The sequence below is a fragment of the Helianthus annuus genome, chromosome 2, assembly GCF_002127325.2.
Source record: "Helianthus annuus cultivar XRQ/B chromosome 2, HanXRQr2.0-SUNRISE, whole genome shotgun sequence".
Lineage (NCBI taxonomy): Eukaryota > Viridiplantae > Streptophyta > Magnoliopsida > Asterales > Asteraceae > Helianthus > Helianthus annuus.
This window is the reverse complement of record NC_035434.2, coordinates 108,497,483-108,519,951: the sequence shown is the minus strand read 5'-3', so window position 1 is coordinate 108,519,951 and position 22,469 is coordinate 108,497,483. Positions and strand designations below refer to the sequence as shown.

At 37.3% G+C, this 22,469-nt stretch overlaps 1 protein-coding gene and 1 long non-coding RNA gene across 4 annotated transcripts; one reads left to right on the top strand and one right to left on the bottom strand.

The window, feature by feature from the left end:
• LOC110904526 lies at positions 1-2,820 on the top strand. Its single transcript, XR_002572600.2, has 3 exons — positions 1-125; positions 863-950; positions 2,326-2,820. It is a non-coding gene; the product is annotated as an uncharacterized LOC110904526 (long non-coding RNA).
• A 4,618-nt stretch (positions 2,821-7,438) lies between these two features.
• LOC110918327 (IST1-like protein) lies at positions 7,439-15,414 on the bottom strand. Of its 3 annotated transcripts, none has more exons than XM_022162669.2 (7): positions 15,292-15,414; positions 14,991-15,091; positions 14,680-14,812; positions 14,499-14,602; positions 12,018-12,189; positions 9,272-9,412; positions 7,439-8,437 (listed from the first exon to the last, which is right to left on the bottom strand). In XM_022162669.2, the coding sequence occupies exons 2-7, from the start codon at positions 15,041-15,043 to the stop codon at positions 7,637-7,639; spliced, it is 1,404 nt and encodes a 467-aa protein (XP_022018361.1). In that variant the 5' UTR covers positions 15,044-15,091; positions 15,292-15,414; the 3' UTR covers positions 7,439-7,636. The 3 variants fall into 3 exon arrangements, with proteins under 3 accessions (XP_022018361.1, XP_022018353.1, XP_035842180.1); XM_022162661.2 differs by having other exon boundaries at positions 15,263-15,413; XM_035986287.1 differs by having other exon boundaries at positions 14,991-15,299.
• Between the last annotated feature and the right edge of the window lie 7,055 nt (positions 15,415-22,469).

The window sequence follows — 22,469 nt, the reverse complement described above, 5'->3', positions numbered from 1 at the left end:
CAGGAGCAAGGGGGAAACCCTTCTCCTTCAACTACTTACAAGAACTCAAGAATTGAACCTGATTTTGGGGAGAAATCGGATGCATGAGCTTATATTCCTAATCATCTAGACAAGATGAACATGTGGTAAGTTGAAATTTGTGAATTTTTGATCTTACATGAAGTGGGTTATTGATTAATCCACGAATTGGTATGAAATTAAGCATGATTATGTGTTAGAATCGCTAAATAAAACGTGTATTATGTATGATTTCGGTTAATTTGATGATTAAAGAAGAAACCCACAACCTTGAATGAAGGTAGCGACATGGGTGTTCTACCCATGTCCAATCCTTGTTTGATGTATTTGTTACTAGCTTGAAATGGGTTTGGTGATATTAGTTTAGGGTTAATTGTATAAATGGAATGTGATTTTGAACACTCTCTTGGTGATCGGGAATTTGGAAGCTAATGACTATGCTTGAACTAGTTGTAAACTATGCATAGTAGGTTGTACGCACACCAAGTGCTTGATAAAATGACTAGGTGAAGCTAGAAAGTGAAATTGTATGCAAGTTGTGAGTTTACATGTATACAAAGCGATTGTGATAAAAGTAGTAGTTTACTAACTTGGGAAAAATATGCTTTAGATGATACTCGTATATGAATTCGGGTTGAAAGTATATGTCGGTCAAACTTATGCATTAGGAGCTTGTACATTGTGTGATAGTGAATTTGGATTTCGAAGATATTAAATATTATGGTTGACAAATCATGTCGTATGCATGTTAGTAAAAATAATCGATGTTGATAAGAATAGGTAAATATGTGTTAATTTGAATGAGCATGAATACTAACATGATTTTGGCATGGCGACATGAAAGAATTGGAATCACACGAGCATGGGCCAAGCATGGAAGGTTAACGGGTCAAGATGAGGCAAGGAAGCGGTTACGAACACGGATGCACAAGGTAAGTAATTTCTATAATTACTTCTTAGTTGTTTATGTAAAGTTATGTGCAAACTAATTAGTATGATAATTGAGGTAAAAAAGAAATGAAATTGTATGATAGCAATGAAACATTAAACGGATCTTAGCTTTGATCCGAGTGAGGTATGTGTGATTAAAAATTGTAGCTAAGTAGTAGAATTGGTTACTTGGGCAAGGAAGTCCTTTGTTGTTAAGGATAGGGCTAAATTGACAAAAACGCCCTTGATGGGTATTTCGGCCAAATGACCTTAAAAGTCGTTTGGAAACGAGCTATTTGATTAGAGTAATGTCTTGGTCAAGTATAAAAGCGAAGTATAGAGTTTTGTATGTCATAGACCATTTAATGCGCAAATACCCATAACGGGTCAAAAATAAGCCTTTGAGCGAAAATGGGTTAAGAGGATGCAAGGCAACCGGGAATTTAACTTTTCATGATAGTCGAAAGTAGAATGATTAAGTTTATATGGCATTGGGGTCAAATAATCAGATTATGTTGGTAAAAAGCACGAACGGGTCAAATAGTTAGAAAATTGTAATAAGTCGAATGCATGTAAGTTAAGAATTTCCTTAATCCGGAGGTAGGATTTTAAGTCCATATGGTAGAATGTGAATTTACAAGCATGTGGGAAGAAACGGGAGGTTAAACGGGTAAACGGTTCAAAAGTTACGCAAGTTTTAGCGTTTTCGGACATCGAAATGGATCTGCAGCGAAATGGCGCATGGTCATGCGCTTGGCCGCATGGTCGTGCGCTTGGCCGCATGGTCGTGCGCTTGGCCGCATGGTCGTGCGATTTCGAGCAAATCATTGCACTAGCTTGTGCACTGCCAGTGCCCCCAACGTCGTAGGAACTGCACGGTCGTGCGGTTGGACGCATGGCCGTGCATCAGTTGCCACTGCACGGTCGTGCGGTTGGACGCATGGCCGTGCATCAGCTGCCAGTTCAGTATAATGTGCAGAATTCGTACAAAACAGTCCCGTAACTGAAAAGGAGTCCCGAATCGTATTCTAAACTTATTATAGAATGTTTATGGGATACGATGGGCGTGTATGCAATTATATATGGAGCGAAATAAGTAGAAAGGCGTAGGTAAATATAGGTAGAGATTTACCTACATGATTAGTAAAAGAGAACCCTTGGGCAACGCGTCAAACGCGTCTAGAAACGTATGTATGTGAGTAGGTAAGTGTGTATGTAGGCATGTATGTAGGTATGCACGTATGTAGGTACGCACATATGTATGTTGGTACGCAAGTATGTGGGTAGTTATGTGTGAACGTTTGCGTATATATATATATGCATGTATTCAAAGAAATTGAGTACTGACGATAATAATAGCGTGCCTTGTGAACAAAGTGTAACGCAGGTACAACGAGGAAGTCTCACCACGGAATGTATAATCAGATAGAAAGCTGGGATGTGACGAGATAATGAAATGAATAGTCAGTTGGTATGTAATGCAGGAATGAGTACATTGAATTCCAATGAAAATTCAAGCCGAATCCGGAACAAGGGAATGCGAAGGGATAGTTGAATGAACTAATGTCACATTATCGAATGTTATTCAATTTTTAATTATATGAGATTAATGTTATATGATGTTGTCGTAGACTAATGGTTAAGTTGTATGTGATGCCCACAGGTGCTACTCGGACTTCTCCTGCTACTAAGGATGTGAAGCGGACGTAGATCGAGTCAAGAGCAAGGATTGTACGGAAAGATCGGTCACATAGTTGAAGTATATAACATCTAGAAGTCTGAATTTTTGTACGAACGTTGTGAATTCTTTTTATAGAACGTTTGACTTTTGAGAAATTGGAACCTTCATGTAAGTAATGTTGTTGATAAAGAAAGAAAATTTAAGGCTCTTTTTCCGCTGCGTCATTTTTAGGGTTAAACGTGTTAGGGCGTAACAAGTTATGTGTAAAACCTACGTGACTTAACTGTATCCGAGACTGACCCAAACTAGTAACCATGTTAGGACGTGGTGACCAGTGTGCTTGACCAAGTAAACTAATCTGCCGAGCAACCCAAGGTGAGTTCACAACTTTTAAAGCATGCGTTCCCGGTGGTTTGGGAAAAACGGAACTTAAAACAACGCTATCCCTTGTAAGGGATACAATCCTATTTTCTCCCCTTGTGTGGGACTCTTAGTTAATTACTGTTTATACGGAATGCAACGAGCAACACTAAACGAAACTCTATCACTCAAGTCCCTGCTACGTAATACCGATTAGTCGCCGGGGCCAGGCGAATGGGTTATTAGTTGATAGCGCTATTTAGGTTCGACCAGCCTCACACCGACCCTTGTTACTGGGAACGGGCGTGAACTAATAGACTCTGGCAACCGTCAATGATATTAGAACATTGACAAACGGGGCACTGCGGAAACGTGGGGTTAATTAGTATTCAGTATTGGAAAAACAGTTTAGTCGCTTACTTATGGGGTAGCTCCCCATGGCATGTATAAACGGATAAATTAACTGGTGAAACAAGTTTTTTGGTAATTAAAAAATGGACAACTCGTGAACTCGCCAACATTTTTGTTGATACCCTACTGCATGCTTTGCAGGTACCCAGTGACTCAGGAGCTTGCTACTTGGGGATGTGTGGTGGTCGTCTACCCCTGTGTTGGGTGCTAAATAAACTTGAACTATGAACCTTGTTTAAAACTGTTTTGTCTATGCTTCCGCTACTTACATTACTATTTGAACCTAAAATTTTTGAACTTGATCATGACTTTTGCTAACCCTGTGGTTGGAGAATATTACTTATGTTATTAAATAAATTGCTCCGTATAATTGGTGGCTGGATCCTGGTCAGTCACGCCCCCAAGCGGTGGTACTCCGCATGTGGATTTTGGGGGTGTGACAAACAACATGCTATTTCATCAAAATTATCACATGTGAAATTGGTACAAAAAACAACATGCGAATTCATCAAAAATTATCACATGCGAAATTGTTATAAAAAAAACAAGATGCTATTTCATCAAAATTATCACATGCGAAATTGGTACAAAAAACAACATGCGAATTCATCAAATATTATCACATGCGAAATTGTTATAAAAAAACACATGCGATTTTAAAATGCGGGAAGATGATCTGACGGCTGAGATTGGTGCGTACGTATTGTACGATAAGGGCATTTGTACAGTACACTTTCCCTATATATATATATATATATATATATATATATATATATATATATATATATATATATATATATATATATATATATAGTGTGAGGTTCACTGGGGAACACTAAAAAAGTGGGTAACAGCGGGGAACCGACTCAAACGAACTCCGATTGGACTCATTCCAGCGGCGTTGGAACCGGCTCGTCGAACCCTAACTAGGATCTTTTAACCCTAAACCCTAAATCATAACCCCTAAACCCTAAATATATTAGGGTTTGGCTTTTAGGGTTTAGCTTTAGGGTTTAGTTTTAGGGTTTAGCTTTAGGGTTTGGGGTTTAGCTTTAGGGTTTAGCTTTAGGTTTAGCCTTTAGGGTTTAGCTTTTAGGGTTTATAGTTTAGATTTTATGGTTTAGCTTATATTTTAGCCTTATTTTTTAGCTTTAGGGTTTAGAGTTTAGGAGTTAGGATTTAGGGTTTAGGGTTAAGAGGTCCTAGTTAGGGTTCGACGAGCCGGTTCCAACGCCGCTGGAATGAGTCCAATCGGAGTTCGTTTGAGTCGGTTCCCCGCTATTCCCCACTTTTTTAGTGTACCCCAATGAACCTTTCCCTATATATATATATATATATATATATATATAGTGTAACGTACAATAGGGCTTATCGTACGATATGTACGCGATCATCCCAGTTGTACGATCTGATGCGAATTCAATCTTCGCATGTTATAAAAAGGCAAATGAAATCGCATGGCTTGAAAATGCGATGAAATCGCATGTTTTGAAATCCCGTGCAAATGAAATCGCATGTGAAAAATGGCTAGCATGGGGTAATGTGAAAAATGGCATGGGGTGTGTAGATGGACAAAATCGCATGTGAAAGATTGAATATAGATGTGAAAAATGGCTAGCATGAGATAATGTGAAAAATGGCATGGGGTGTGTAGATGGACAAAATCTCATGTTGAAGATTGAATTCGCACCAGATCGTACGGCTGGGATGATCGCGTACGTATCGTACGATAAGCCCTATTCTACGTTAACTGACCTCTATATATATATATATATATATATATATATATATATATATATATATATATATATATATATATATATATATATATATATGGGGAAAGATCCACTAAAAAGTGGATTTTGTCTAAGTAGCCTAAGAAGAATTGTCATGATGACATGTGGCACTCCTAATAAGTAGGAATGAAGGGCGTTTTGGTCTTTATAAATATGAGTAAAAATGACATGTGACACCCTTTTTGTTTTTTAAAAATACAACAAAAAAATTTAGCACAAAAAATCTAGTAAAAAAAATATAACACAAAAAATCTAGTACAAAAAATATAGCACAAAAAAATCTAGTACAAAAATATAACACAAAAAATATAATACAAAAAAATATAGCACAAAAAAATTCTGCAAAAAATGTAGTACAAAAAAATCCAGCACAAAAATTTGAGAAAAAAAAATTAAAACAAAAAAATTCAGCACAAAAAATTTAGCACAAAAATATAGTACAAAAAAATACAGCACAAAAAAATGTTATATAACATAGAAATACAACACATTTTAGTGGGTTTTTTAGTCTTCATATTTTATATAGCAATATGGTACTCAAATTAAAGATAAAAAGACGCTCGATTTTACGGTGAAATTTTTATGAAAAAATAATGTCGTATAAAAAAGTTATGAACGTTTAAAAAACGAGGTTGGAATATGCATGTGCTTTGCATGTGGAAAGAGAAAGTCCATAAATAGGATTTTCCCAAGATACCCTTACACTCCTCCTTTCTCCTACGCTTTCATCTTAACCATTGATTTGAAAAATGAATTGTTAAGATTTCTTCTCATTCTACTTAGGCAAAATAAACTTTTTATTTGATCTTACCCCTATATATATATATATGGGAGGGTTATCTTGAGAACGCTAAATATTGCGAGAACCGTGAGAACGAATGAAAAAAACCAATCAAAACCGAATTTTTAATACAAACCTCATTGTAATAAAAATACAACATCAAAAAAGAATTTACAACATCAAATAATTCATTTCTCCTCTCAAAATCATTCTTACTAGATTTTTTACACATGTGTAAATATAACAAATTTACACATGTGTAAATGGCAAACTTACACATGTGTAAATTTTCTTTATTTACGAATTCACGAAAATTTAAACGTGTAAATTTAATTTCTAACATTGTATTCGAATAATAATGACAAGTGTAAAAAGAAATTTTGAATTTGAATTGTTTTTGACCAAGTTCTCATGGTTTTTTCATTCGTTCTCATGGTTCTCGCGATATTTAGCGTTCTCATTTAAACCCTCCCCTATATAAGGGACCGCTAAAATGAGAACCACCTCGAGTTGTAAGAACCGTGAGAACTACACTGTACGGGGCGAGGTGGACCAAGAATTTTTTTCATAAACGTAGATGCGTGTATTATAAACACATTTGTAAAAAAAATTTTAAAAAAAATGTCGTGTGTGTAGTTTTGAGCACTACAAGTTTGTGTTTACGGGTACAGTAAATCTTACCGGAAAATTTACGGTACCCGTAAACACAAACTTGTGGTGCTCAAAACTACACACACGACATTTTTTTTTTTTTTGAATTTTTTTTTACAAATGTGTTTATAATACACGAATCCACGTTTATGAAAAAAAAATTTGGTCCACCTCGTCCCAGATCAAAAAGTTCTCACGGTTCTTACAACTCGAGTTGGTTCTTATTTTAGCGCAATTCTATATATATATATATATATATATATATATATATATATATATAGGGGAAGGTTAACATACAAAAAGGCTTATCCTACATTACATACGCGACAAGCGTAACCGTCAGATCAGGGTATAATCACGCATGGAAGTCAAAAATCATGCATGGGAACACAAAAAAACGCATGGGATCAGTTTTTTTTTATAATCACGCATGGAAGTTAAAATCACGCACGTTATTTTCGATCAAAATTGTAATTACGCATGTTATACACTTGGTCGCGTACGATAATGTACGATAAGGCCTTTTGTACATTATACTTTCTATATATATATATATGTATTTGAAAAATTATATGTAGAAAGTCCGATCCGATTAATCGCTAGTCCCCACCTCACTCATTTGAGTGACGACTAGCGAATTCTACAACTTTGGTGCGGACGCTATACTGATACCATAATGAAAATACCCACAACATAACGAAATGAAACAGATACCATACACAGATACCATCTCCACCGCATGCTCACCAGTTTTTTCTACAATTAATGAATAGTCATTTAAACTTTGCTCGAAACCAATATTAATTGAAGTGCTGGTAAGTTTTTCTCTCCACTTACAGAATTGTTTTAGTCCATACAGAACTTAATCAGGTTGTACAAACAATAAGCCAATATATCCCTTCAAAACATAATAACGATTCTCCATACATGATAAAAGTCACTTCACAAGACAAATTAAACCCAAAACAATATCGTATATAAAGGGAGACAAGGTAAGACAGCATCGACTCAACGCCCATTACCAGACCGCGGACTATCACCAAACGACTGATCCCGAGTCAACTCACCAGAACTCGGTTTAGTAAACAGATTCGGATACGACATAAAACCATCTTCCATTGACGGCAGCCGCTGAGGCTGATGAGAAGTTGACACCTGTGAAGGACTTGTAACAGCATCATGGTCAACACTTGACTGCTCTGGCTCACCAGAAAATGGGTTCTCATTCGACTCGTACTCGTTCTGTTTCTTAACCAGTTCACTGATTCTCATCTGGGCAAGGCTTGCAGCTACCCGAGCAGCTGTTGCTGCCCGTTCAGCACTTTCGGCAGCCGCCTGTGCAGCCGCCAATACATCCTGCAAATCATCTTTCACCCCAGGTTTAGTCCTTGAAACCGGACCACGTTCTTGAACTTGTTTCACCATCTTCACGTCATCCGTTTTCGGTCGGGGAGATGGAACGGTTTCTTTCACTGCAACAGTATCTGATGGTGGAGATATGAATGGTAGAAACTGTTTCTGTTCGGTTTCATTGGTTGCTGATTTTTCAAATATATTTTCTGGTTCTTCGTTGTTGAGGTCGGATAAGGCGGATGGTGGGAATGGAAGCATTTCGGGCCTAGAAACGGTTTCTGAAGGAGCGTTATGTTGTATGGATGAACTGGGAACCTCAGGAAGATCTAAAATGTCATAATCGGAATCAGAATCTGATTGTGCGTTATAGGTTTGTTCTGAAGCCGCTTGTACTGGTTCCTCGTGTTTTTCTTCCGGAAGCGGCAATTTTGGACTAGCAAGTTGTGACGGGCCGTTCTACAGGGAAATAAAATCATTTTCTGTATCAAATCAAGAATCATGTTGAACTAAATTCGGAGTAAATTGGGTTATGTTTTATCTCTACTCTAGCTAGTCAAATGAAGCTAAAGGATTTAACTAAAAATAGAACGGGTCAAAAAGATATCCATATTTAAACTAGAGTAAAATACCATTTTCGTCCGAAGTTTGGCCAATTTTGCGACTTCCGCATCTGGATCCAAAAGGTTTGAAATCTTGTCATTTTCATCCGACTCGTTAACTCCATCCATTTTTTAACGTTAAGTCATGGGTATTTTCATCTTTTTAGACATTTTTTGTGATGATTAAATGGTTTGTTGGGGAGAAAGTCAACAGAGGTGGGTCTTTATTTCTTATAGTTGTTTTTTCTTATAATAAAAAATGTCTAAAAAGACGGAAATTCCCCTCGATTAACAGAGAAAATGGATGGAGGATGAAAATGACAAGTTTTCAAACCTTTTGGACCCACATGAGGAAAAACAAACCTTTGGACGAAAGTCGCAAAAGTGGCCAAACCTCAGGGACGAAAATGGCATTTTACTTTATCACAAACCAAAATCTACAGAAAAGATCTCTAGTCTTCCGTCGATGTAGCCCACCAATCAAATTGATCAGATAATTTCGGCATCACAAGCTTAAACATGCATTTTCCAAAACGTACAGTCCGAACGGGTAATAATAATTTGGTCAAAACATTCAATATTCTGTTCAACTTAGGATGTAGATTTGAGGTTTGTAAATGGAACATGTAATCATTGTATTAAGATAGAAAACTAGATGACTATTCAAAACCGAAAAGGGAAAATTGCTAACCAGCAAATCTTCATGCGGCTTAAGTAATTCAGTTTCAGATGCGGTAGGATCCCAATCAAGCTCATACTCCTCTGCTATTTCCTTCAACAGATTAAGCTTTACGTCAGGAGCTGGAGCACGGACGGATAGGTGCTCGATCAACTGTAATTACAGAAAAAGGGTACGAGAGTAATTAACCACCATGATCAGGCAAATAATAGCTAGCCAAATTTACAATCCTAATATAAAGAAGAATTGCTTAAAATTAGGACTGCAAACAAACCGAACGTTCAGCGAACAATTCGTGAACCATTTGGCAGAAAGTTCATTCGTTTCATAAATGAACGAACACGACAAAATTTCGTTCGTTTAGTTAAATGAATGAACATGAACAGAGGCCCTGTTCGTTCATTTATGTTCGTGAACGTTCGGTAACACGTTCGCTTATGTCCATTTGTGTTCAATCGTTCATTGGTGATTTTAGCTCTTATATTTTATTTAAATGCTTCAAAATTCTGACAAATAAAATACTTAATAAGCATCAGTATGTCATATGTTCTGTTTATGAACGCTTGTTTGTGTTCGTTTATTTTCATTTGTGTTCATGAACACTCATTATTATTTTATTATTATATATATAATAGATCAAGTTATTAGCTACAGTAACTTGATTTTTTTTGTCTTTTTGTGAATTTCACCCCTCAGCTTTTAATATTGACACTTAAACCTTCTAAAATTTCTAAAGACTTTGTAACATGTCATTTTGACCCCCTCGAGTTTTACTTGATTCATAGTTGTTAAAAGTCATTGCCTCTTCCGCTTAGGCCCAATTTCCTAGCTAGGCAAGGCAATTGCGCCTTAAGTCAAGGCAATTGCGCTTTAATTATTCAGGTGATGGTTCACCATTCTTGCGCAGATTTCGGCGAGATTCCTAGATTCTTGAGAGTTTTCGGTCAAATTCTCTAAATTCTGGCAAGATTCTAGCTGGATTTCTACTTTTATCTGACGAAACTACTTTTCTACACTAATAAACTAGCTTTTTCTAACTTTTGGTACTAAATAGACGATATTAAATGTTATATATAGCTTTAGTTTATTTTATTTGAAGAATAGTATTAATTTTTATTATTTAAAAACATTTTAAGTTTTTTTTTGTTGTACGCTTTTTTTTCTCAGGCCCGCGCTTTTTTTGCGCCTTGCGCCTAGGCCCCAGGCGAGGCCTATGTAGTGCGCCTAAAGCCTTTAATAACTATCATAGTTATTAAAGCGTTAGGCGCACCTAAGGCGCATAGGCCTCGCTTGGGGCCTAGGCGCAAGACGCAAAAAAAAGCGTGGGCCTGAGGAAAAAAAAGCGCACAACAAAAAAGTTAAAATATTTTTGTATAATAGAAAATTAATACTATTCTTCAAATAAAATAAACTAAAGCTACTATATAACATTTAAATTCTATGCAGTTAATGCAGTAAAATATCGGATATCGGTCAAGGACCGATATTTGAAATATAGGTTATCTCGGTGAGATATCGGTGGGATATTGGTAATTTTAATATAATGCAGAATTTATATATGGCAATTTAACACCAATAATTCAGTGATATATCAGTGATATATTGGTCAAATATCGGTGATGTATCGGTTATATCGGTCAATATCGCCGATAATATCCGTACCAATATTTGACACCGATATTTTACTAAGGGACCGATATATCACCGATATTAACTGCATATTAATATCGTCTATTTAGTACCAAAAGTTATAAAATGCTAGTTTATTAGTGTAGAAAAGTAGTTTCGTAAGATAAAAGTAGAAATCTAGTTGTAATCTTGCCGGAATCTGCGCATGAACCATCACAAGGAGAATTAAAGCGCAATTGCCTTGACTTAAGGCGCAATTGCCTCGCCTGGCTAGGAAATTGGGCCTAGGCGCAAGAGGCAATGGCTTTTAACAACTATGATAACTATGACTTGATTATCTTTATGTACACGTCGGGTATAAATTCATGTTGTTTTACATTACAACGTAATTCTTATCGAAAATGAGTCATGTCAGATATAATACATTTCTGTGCTTATTTATAGACGTTTTCAGTCGGTCTACATTTTGACTTAAATTTTGTTCAGAAACGAATCGGGTTAATATAAAACATTTTCATTATACTTGATAAAATCGAGTTACTTTACGTTTCATGAGTCATGTCAAATATAATACACTTTCGTACTTATTTTTATGAACGTTTTCCGTTGATCTACCATTTGATCGTTAAGAAATTACAAAAAAAAAATCAGTACGCTCAAATCACGTTAAAAACCGACCCCGCAACGCGGGAAATCAATTCGAGTTTACCTAAAATTAACAAACGAACACGAACACGTTCATATCCTTAATGAACGAACACGAACATAAAGTTTTGTTCGGTAAGTGTTCATGAACAGTTCGTGAACACGTACATTTCCTTAACAAACGAACACGAACAAGGTCTTGCTCGTTTTCGTTCAGTTCGTTTGCAGGCCTACTTAAAATGTATATTTTAGTCCTGAAGATTCATCAACTTTTCATATTAATGTTGTTTTAGATATTTGATAATAGCCAAACATTCTAGTTAAGTACAAAGGCAGATGTTTCATTTAATTGGGAATAAGAGCGTTTTAGCCGGTAGATGACTACTACTCAAAATTGTTCCATTCTAAGAAGCAGGTGAAGTAGATTTTTATGACATCAATGGTCCCTACTAGATCAAAAATGAAATAAGTGGCATTTAATTACCTGGCGATTAACACCACATTCTGGCATGAGTTCGGTAGCAGCAGCAACAAATTCTTTGCCATATTTAGAAGCAAAAGCCATCTGAACCTGAATCAGCTCAGGAAGATCTGCGCATCTTGGAGCAGCAAAACACAGACTCGAAATCGCCTCCTTCAAATCAAGAGGACATTCCCTAAGCAAACAGAATCCCAAATAAAATTAATAAATTTCATATAAAAATTGATCAATGAACCATTAACTGCAGAACGGGTCTGGATTCTTCTTTTGTAATAAAGCAATATCAACAATTCTAATCAAATAGCTGTGAATTTAAGCCGTGTGATCCATTTAATTGCACTTTGTCAATCGTCTGCCGGATCATTAACTTAATATTAAAAAATATATCCATTTAAGATGCTGATTGCAATAAAATTTTGTTAAAAGATATAGATGGCTGTATTACCCCTCGCAAATTCTGTTTAGTATGTTTCCCACTTAGCCATGCAAGTTGTAACAACCAGCAACTCGATCAAAAGGGACGTGAAACCCTGGAGGAAAGTTATTATTTAGGGCATCCAATTCCCCTCTTAAGTGTCATTATAACCTCATGTTATCTTTTTTTAAGCTAGTTCAAATAATTATTTAACACGGTAAATTGTTAAGAAACTAAAACGTGCTTACTCAACTGCCACACTATAAAAACACCAAAATGCACCAAATAAGTAAACCAGAAAACACCTAAAAACTTTGCCACATCATCACTACCTTTTTTTTTTATTTTTTAACCACTTATTATCAATGTTTTCATAACCGGACCGGATATCGAACCGGACGCCTTACCGGTCCACTGGTCGGACCGGTCCAACCGGTCGAACCGGATTTAAGAACCGGTAAAATAATAAAAAATATAAATATTTAGAAGTATAAAAAAAAGTACTTGATAGTCTTAAAATGTTCTTATTTATATTACAATTCAATTTATTCATACTATTACTTTAAATAAAGTTTGTTGTTCTTATGTAAATTAACCATTTTTAACAGTCAAATTGTTTTCGTTAAAATGATGGTGTTATTAAAGAATTAAAGTTATATTATTGAAAATCTATAAGGTTTAAACGTGACAAATCTATAATTTGAAGGTGTTCAGTGAGACTATTACTAACCCTAGTATATATACCATTTAGAAAGAGAAAGACTTGAAAGTTACAGCCGCCTACAGCCTCCTCTCACCATTCTTGATTCTTTATCTTCTTACCATTCTCAATTCAAAATGTCGATTATTACTTCTGATTTTAAAGGGGGTACTATATTTATTCGCTTTTGAATGCTTCTATCCTGAGTTAATCGGATTATAACAAACAAAAACGATGCAACCATGGTCGTTGGTCAGTTCGACAGAGGCTGTCTTGAGTTTTGAGAAGTTGGTTTGAGCCGGCTCAACCGTCACGTATAATCGAACTTCCGGTTCGCTCGCCGGTCGCCAGTTCGTCCGGCCGGCTAGATGCAAAACCGATCCAGCACCTCGAACCGGACCGCCTAAGCCTGCGGTTGCCGGTCTGACCGGTCCGGGTTTGAAAACGTTGCTTATTATCTCTTTATATATTAATATATATTAGAAGTACATGGGGGGCCCGCCACTAGCTTGTTTTGGGGTGTGTTTTTTTTGGAAAAACAAACACAAAAAAACATCACCTAAAAACAAGTCCCACCATAACAAAAACACGGTGATGTGCAAAACACCCAAACACGGCTCGTACAAACATCTATTGTGGATGCCCTAGTTAGATCTGAAGTTTTTCACATTATCTACTTACAATCACCTTTAGGCCAAAAATAACTTTTTAAATAGTAAGTTCACTTGGTGTGCGACACATCTACTATTTTGTGTAGTGTGCAAATCAGACATTTAATTTAACACCTCTACGTTGTTATTGATTAATCCTATTAACTTTCCAATTCTGTCTTTTGTTAATCTTAGAACCAAATTCGAGCATAAATATTACTCCTGCCCAACCTATTCATCATTTTGCACATTCAAATCCTCCTGCTGTAACACCTTTCACATGTATAGATAATCGAGATCCCATAGTTGTCGATGGCGAATAGCGACAAGGCACCTATAGGCTACGTAGCGAATAGCGACAAATAGCGACGGCTCTTTTATAGATAGCGATTACACTAGAAAAAGAATTTTGAAAATTTTTATATGTATATTACATCAAAATACCCTTGTATATATGCTATTTTACATGTATATTTAACAAAAACCTATAAATCCAGCTATTTTATAGCTATATCTAATTGATATTAACATCAAAAAAAAACCTAACTGTCGCTAAGTTCGCTATTGATCGCTAAGACCCATATAGCGACACTTGGTCGCATGGCTACATAGCGCGCTACAACGGTCGCTATAGCCGCTATTAACAACTATGAGAGATCCTGATAGAACATTAAAGCAAAGTAAACATGAAAAGACCAAATGAAACAAATAAAACAGACCTTTGAGCTTCAATAATCGGTAGCCGAACAACCACAAGCTCGCAAAACAACTCAATAATTTCTTGAGCTGCCATCATTTTCTCTTCCCTTATTATATGCTCTACCTATATAAGTTACATAACCAAAGGTTAATTAATATCTTATGTACTTATTCTAATCCAAACAAAAGCATGTATTATACCCGAATTCGGGCCGTAGCTTCTTGACCGGTCTCTAAAAGTTTCGCAATATCCCGCCGCATCTGTTTTATATGAATTTCTCTACGATTCCTCAACAATTTTATCCGCGGTATCGTCAACTTCAAAAGCGTTTTACTGTAATCAACAATTCGCAACCAAATGGTTACAATCAAACCCTAGGCCATACAATACAAATTAATACTCCAATAATTTCACTACCACAACAACTTTAACCTAAATATTTCACTGTCAATTAACAAACACAAGGTAAATCCGACAAAAACGACAATTAAGCATATAAATAAGGTTTTACCATTTGGAAGCCTTGAAAGCCCCCTTAGCGAAGATCGAATCAAGCATCGACATCTTGATCGAAATTTAGGTACAAAATCCTGATGTTGTGGTCAAGAGAAACTGTATGTGCAGTGGATCGAAAACATGTAACGGATTAGATAGATGATCAAAGAATACAGAATTGATTTAGAAATATGATTGACCGGAACTGTGTACAACTACTCCACTATGAATATCAATGAATTATACGCGTTTATATATACGACTACATGATGAATATGATTTGCTTACTTAAGAATTAAGATAGAGGAATAGTTTACTTCTTCGTAGATTCCAATCGGTAAGGTTTGGGATAAATCGAAATTTGGGGATTTTTTTTTTGGGACTTTTCATCATGGAAGGAGTCGGCACATTAATTTTTTCGGAATTACACTGATGCCCCCTTGTTTTTAGTATAATTGGCATTTACTTAAACCATCAATTTATGAAAAACTTATGAAATTATTTATTTTGTCACTGGGGAGGGGCACCCGTGCGAGTAGGATGAGCATTTGATACCGGGTATATTCGACACCGGTACTTGTTTTCCTCATTTTTTGGTATTGAACGGGTACCATGTTTATCCCAATATGCGGGTACCCTCCCCGGATTTGAACCGGTGCCAGAACACCACTGCCACACATGCGGGTTAGGTGGGTGGGTACATTTGCCACAAAGACAGCCCGTGTATATGTTGATGATTTTGAGGTCAACATGACTGTTTGAGATTGTTTGATCGTGGGTTTTTTTTATCAAATTCAAAAATCAAATAATTTTCTTTTTTTAACCAGCTCATTCCATTCCACTGTTTTAATCTAACTCATTCAATGTCTGACCACACAAAACTCTCTCAATTTTATATTTCTCTCTACAGAAGATTCATCTCAAATGGTAAGTGTTATGGGTCATTTTCTGAACATATATCCTGACTAATATTCTGGCTTTGATTGTTTATTTGTGATCAGGATACCGAATCAGGATAGTGGTAACATCCTGATACGATATCCTGGTAGTGACTAATTAAACCACGTGCAGATTATTGTAACAAGTCTCTAACTGTCAGATGGACTTCTTCTCCTCGAGACTCGGGCAAATCAGTTAGTTTGAAGACGTTGAAGCCGTAAGACCAGGACTGCAACGTTCATATGGGGAATATCCGCTGAATCCCGGAATGATAGGATATTTAGTTGGCTTCCTTTTACTATAAATAGATTGATCGGATCAGATTAAGGCACACACTCTGACACACACTTTTTTTCTCCTGTTGCAAACAACCACTACACACAAACACTTGTACTCGAATTACATTCTTACACCTAGTTGATCCGCATCATATCCTGCACTGTATCCTGATATTTGAAGTAATAAAAGAACAAGGCAGCTACGATTGTCAGCTCCCGAGGTTTTGTGCTGGCCATCTAGATTGATCAAGGGCTTTCCTCGTGCATCCTGTGTCACCCTTTACTTTTTTGCTCATTGTTTGATCATAGATACAGCTTTATATCCAGAGCTGTATCCTGAAACTGTTTTTGCAAATAACCTAACTAGCATATTCTCAACACACGTTTCTAGCACACTACCTCACTTAACTAATTTGATCACTTAATTGCTTCGGTAATTTTTTTACCAAAACAATAAGGATATTGATGCGTGAAGTGTTGTATAATTTTTTATGTATATTTTAAGCCCTTTAACACTTTTTAGCCAAGTTTTAAATTTATAAAACACGATATTTACTAACACTTTCGGTTAAATTCGGCTCGAAGAACTTCTACCTCCGGACATGGGTCCTCACACGTCGGCGAGCCATTCCTCTATCTACCTTGGGAGAAGAAAGGCGGGCTCATTGGCGTCGGTTTGATGGGGTGCAACCTCCACCAGGACTTCTCCTAGCTCTTCAAGAGGGGGCTCCGCTGGAATGTCGTCCCATCCGGTAGGATTGTTGACTCCAAGTGCTAGGTTCCAATCCTTTTGAGGGAGGATTGGTTCAATGGGAGTGTTACAAGAATGTTCAACCTCTGGTGCAAGAGGTTGATTTCTTGAAAAGTGTTTTCCAATCTCACCGTAAGATAATTTATACGGTCTATGAGGACATCCTCTACCGAGGACATCCTCTACCGAAGTCATCTCGTCAAGAGCTTCACGTAATGCCACTACGTAGCGTACGAGAGTTGCTTCAATTGACGACCTTCTCTCCCTTCGACTGTTTCTAGAATGTGCAGAAGAGGTTCCACTGTTTTGACTTGACATTCTACGAAAACAAACCAAAAAGAGTTCATTTTAATGAAACAGCAGCTTCGGACACGGCCCCGTGCTCAATGAGCATGGCCCCGTGTTCACCTTTCTGCAGAATTTTTGAATAAGGAATCTTGGAGTTTCAAATTATTTTTCCAACTTATGAAGCGTGTTTGAGCAGAAATAACTTAAAACAATGTTGTATAACTTATTTTTAACAAGATTCCTTAAACAAAAACCTAACAAACATCACAATAAAGCTTGGAATCATGGTGATCTCAAGCTTCAATGGAGATGTTGAGGTGAGAAAGATGAAGAAGAAGGTAATAGACAAAAGAGGAAAGGACAAGATGGTTGTTAGAACCTTCTTTTAGAAAATACCGAGGATGGTATGTGAGAAGATTCTCTCAAATATCTGTCCCTGGATGGTCCAAATGTGCAGGATTATTGGCTGCATTTATAGAAAACGACAGCATGCTGACACGGGGCCGTGTGCAGACAGGATCCTGACACATTTTGTCCGTATTCTGACAAAAAGTCAAAAAGGAATCTTTTGGTGGACACGGGGGTGTGTTGACCTAGGCACGGCCCCGTGTCTAGAGGCTGTTTATGAAGTGTTGGCTATTTTTAAGGAACTTATCCGGATCGGGCGGTTCTTTACTGGATGGAACAACCCCAAAGTGCCTAAGATACCTTAATTGCTCTAAACTAAGACGAGAACGCAAGAGGTTGTCGGTGAGGGTGATTCCCATGCTAAATGTAGGTGGACAAGTCCAACCCTTTCCCGGGCTCTCGTTAAAGAAGGTGTATGCCGAATCGCTCAGGTCTATGTATGCACCGAACGAAGTCGATGGAGAGTCCTTCACGGCACAATCGACACAGGAATGACTATCGCTCAAGTCTTTGCTAGAGTTAGAGGTAGCATCGGGAACAACGAAGTTGTTTTTATTCGAATGCGATCCCAACAATTCTTCTTGGGTATCGTCTTGAGATGAATTAATAAAATCCATCCTAAGTTCTTTTAACCAATTAAGAATTAGATCTTCTAGTTGAAATAATTCATCAAGAAGCATTTCTCCTAGAAGGTCCGGTTGAGAGCATTCGAGGGAGAGATATGGATTATTTTTACTTTCGCCCCTCTTAAGGCTACAGGAAAACAATGGGTCTATATAATGGGGCTTATAATTTAGAAAATAACATTCTAATTCTTTATGAGAGCCACCACATATTTGACACCACGTACCATAAGAGTGCCGAAAGTAAAAAAATATCAGTATCACTCATGTTTGTGTCAGAAATTACCAACCGTCGGGATCTTATGGTTCTGTTTTCAGTAACTGAAACTTGGGCACGGGGCGTGTTGACTGGTCACGGCCCCGTGTTCAGCTTACTGTCTGATATAAAACAGGATTGCCAGTTCCAAAGAATGGGCACGGGGCGTGTTCAGATGGCACGACCCGTGCTGAGTTCTGCAGAAGCGGAAAAATCTAAGAAAATCCTAAAAAAACGGAAAAATTAAAAAAAAACGATTAGGCCGTTGATTTCTAACTTTCTTAAAATCCTTGTGTCCCCGGCAACGGCGCCAAAAACTTGATGCGTGTGAAGTGTTGTATAATTTTTTATGTATATTTTAAGCCCTTTAACACTTTTTTAGCCAAGTTTTAAATTTATAAAACACGATATTTACTAACACTAAACACACATATGGGCAAGGGCACCCATCGTGAGCGTAGTATAGTGTTGGTAAGATACCGAGGTCGTCCAAGGACACAAGAGCTTTTAGTACCGGTTTATCCTCAACGTCTAATCAAATCAAAAAGTTAGAAAAAAGTTTTTAAACTAGAAAAGTAAAACTAACTAAAATGCTGAAAAATAAAATAAAAGTAAAAACAGATAGACAAGATGAATCACTTAGATCCGACTCGCCTTTAGTGTAATCTTTGATTATTTCCGCACTTTTGCACTTTTTAAGAGATTATCTTAGTTATTGTAGTAGGCCCCTCTTTTGAAGGTGACGTTACCCTAAACCCAGTAGTTTGAGTCAGCAAGGATACAATCATAAAGAGTCGGATTATTGAAAAATAATTAATTAAGTTATTAATGCATAATGAGGTAGGCCCCTCTTTTGAAGGTGACGTTACCCTCGGCTAAGTAGTCTGAGTCAGCAGTGATACAGTCCTAAGTAGCCAGGTTAAAGTTTTAATAGTAGTTTATATATGAGGGGATCAAAGAGTTTGGACCCCCGCCATCCAATACCGTTGGGTATTGAAGGAGGTCCTACTAAATTTGACCCAGGTCCTTTGCAGGATCTATACACTGAACAATGGCAAGACTCTTACCAAACCATTCCCTTAACCCCCGACCAGGTAGCCAACATATCTCCATATAGACCGTGGAGATATGAATAGTGAAAATCTTTTATTTTATATTGACAATAAAATAATGCCAAGACACCACAGACAAATGATAAGGAAGAATCACCTTCAACATATAAAACTAGTTATTAAAGTCATTAATACATAACCAAATAAAAAGTGCGAAAAGATTAAATATAAAACGTATTACACTAAATGCTTGTCTTCACCAAGTGATGTAAGAGACTTAGGCAAACATGGCCTTTGATTGTCAAGAACTCTTACGATCAATCTTGGATCCCGAGATGACTCACACACTCTATGATGGACAATAGATGATGGTGGTGGATGATGGTGTTGTGATGGTGGTGGGTGGTAGGTGAAGTGTGAGAGAGGTGGTGTGCCAAGGGATAAGTTGCAAGTGAGCCAAGTACTCCTATTTATAGGCTGAACAGAAGCTCGGGCACGGCCCCATATCCATCCCTCTCTCTTTCTTCATTAATTGCAGTTTGGCTGCATTAGTTGACCACGCCCCCGTGTCCGCTGGGCACGACCCCGTGTGCAGAAGCATATTTGTACTATCAAGATTTCCTCAGATTCTGCGAATCTAAGAGTTGACCACGGCCCCGTGTCCGCTGGGCACGCCCCCGTGGTGGGTAATAGAAGCTTCTACAACTTTGTCTTTTCTGCAGACACTTGGGCACGCCCCCGTGCTCATTGAGCACGGGGCGTGTTCAACCTTCTGTTTTCTTGTTTTGTTTGGGAAGATGCTGTCGGGGGGCCGGGCATGCCATGTTTGTTCCTTTTCTTGTATTTATGTTTGTTGATGCATGGAATGTATGTTGACTGCGTCTACATGAAGTCTTAAGTCAACATAGGTCAACATAGGGTTTAGAAAGTCAATTACATGTTTTATATGTAGGTTTCGCTTGTATGTACATGTGTGTAGAAGGTTTCGCTTTGTTGTCATCCTAGAGGTTTCGCTTATAGGGTTTTAGCTAAGGTTCCGCTTGAATGTCATGTCATTCAAGCGAAACCATAAGGACTATATATAGGCAGTTTAAGTGAAAACCAGGTAGTTGTTGTGTGTGTTGAAGCGAAACTGTTTGAGTGTTTAAGGTGCAAAACTTTGTCAAATCTGATTCAAATTGCAATAGAAGAGAAGGAATTGAAAAGGAAAAGCTGTGTTACTTCGCATATATTGATTCCGCCTTTATACGTGAAGATGAACTATCTCTACTGACTTTTCAGGGTCAATACACGGTCCAACAAGTGGTATCAGAGCTCAGGACGAGGAGTTCATACTACTACAGCTTGAATCTGCAGAAATCTCTCATTTCTACTCACTTTCTCTCATACTTTTTTCTGTTTGAAGTGGTTCCTACGGTTGAAATTGCCTGAATTTTGACTATATTGTGTGTTATACAGTATTAACAAACCCTAGAAAGTCTCAGGTTAAAATTCAGACTAAAACATGGTGAAAATCAGTTAGAACTAGGTTCCGCTTAAACGAACATTGAAGGTTCCGCTTGAAAATACCTAATTTCGCTTGAAAAACACCATAGTTCCGCTTGAAATACTGCTTTCGCTTGTATGTTCCGCTTATTTGGATGTTTCGCTTGATTGGTTTCGCTTGAAGGATCTATCAGTTTCGCTTGTAGTGACAGTTTGATAGTCTCGCTTGAACGAACACTAGTGGTTTCGCTTATTGTGACAACTTGATTAGTTCCGCTTGTTTGTCACTGATTGGTTTCGCTTGTCTGTCACTTGTTACTTTCGCTTGGTTGTCATCATTGATTGTTTCGCTTGTTTGACAGTTTTCAAAATCTTGAAAATTCTCTAAGTGTTTGTTGAATTTGCAGGTACACTCACGATGGATGATATTTTCTTGAACCCGTTCAGTGATATGTACGCATTCATGGGAAACTCCGGGAATAATGATACTTCATCAAGCAAAGAAAATGAGAATCAACCGAAAGAAAAGAAAAGGGAAGCTTGGGAGTCTGAAAGCGCATTCGGAACATTCAATAAACCTCCGAAGCTGATGGCTATAGAAGATTATAGTAGGTGGTCAAGAAAGTTCGAGGATTGGCTGATGGCATTTGCATTTGCCAGCTGGAAAAGTTTAAAAAACGGCTATGAACAAGGAAACAAAAATGGTGAAACTCTATCATCAGTTGAAGAGATCGAATCGTTTGTAGCTGAACAAAAGTGTGTGGCTTTGTTATTCCAGTCTGTTCGGGAAGACATCATTTCTTTGATTGACTATTCAAATGCTAAAGATCTGTGGAACAAACTTAGAGCAAAATGTTTAGGAAGCGAGGAAATTGTGAAAAACAAACGAAAGCTTCTTAGAAAAGAATTTGATCTTTTTGGATGTCTGAAAAACGAGTCGGTTTGTAAAATGATAGAACGTTTTGGTCATCTAAAGCTGGAATTAGCACGACATGAGATCACATAGTCTGATGAAGAACTTGTTGACAAACTGTTCGATTCATTACCAGACGAGATGGATTGGAGATATTATGCGCTAATGTTGAAGAACACTATTGCTCCTGCAAATTTGAAACCAGATTTGGTGATTGAGAGACTTGAAAGTCATGAGTTAGAGCTGAAGAAGACATACAAAGTCAATCACTCTTCTTATCAACAAAATCTGGATCTATACTATCCGAAAAGCATGATGCAGAAAGCTACTTTTCCCAAGACTGCATTTTCAGCTGAGAATGTTTCTTCAGCAAGCAAAGAAAGTCAAAGCAGTTAAAGCAGTGGAAACCACAGTGGTTTTCACAGTGGATCTTCATCTTCTGCAAATCGTTCTGATGCAAAATTTTCATGCAACATCACAATAGATTTGAAAAATGCTCAGA

Bases quoted from the DNA above. Each gene is read 5' to 3' on its own strand.
- LOC110918327 (XM_022162669.2), bottom strand. From the start codon at position 15,043: ATGTCGATGCTTGATTCGATCTTCGCTAAGGGGGCTTTCAAGGCTTCC. The intron at 14,813-14,990 runs GTAAAACCTTAT...TGTTGATTACAG, and splicing joins GCTTTCAAGGCTTCCAAATG to TAAAACGCTTTTGAAGTTGA. The intron at 8,438-9,271 runs GTTAGCAATTTT...ATTTCCCTGTAG, and splicing joins AGCCGCATGAAGATTTGCTG to AACGGCCCGTCACAACTTGC.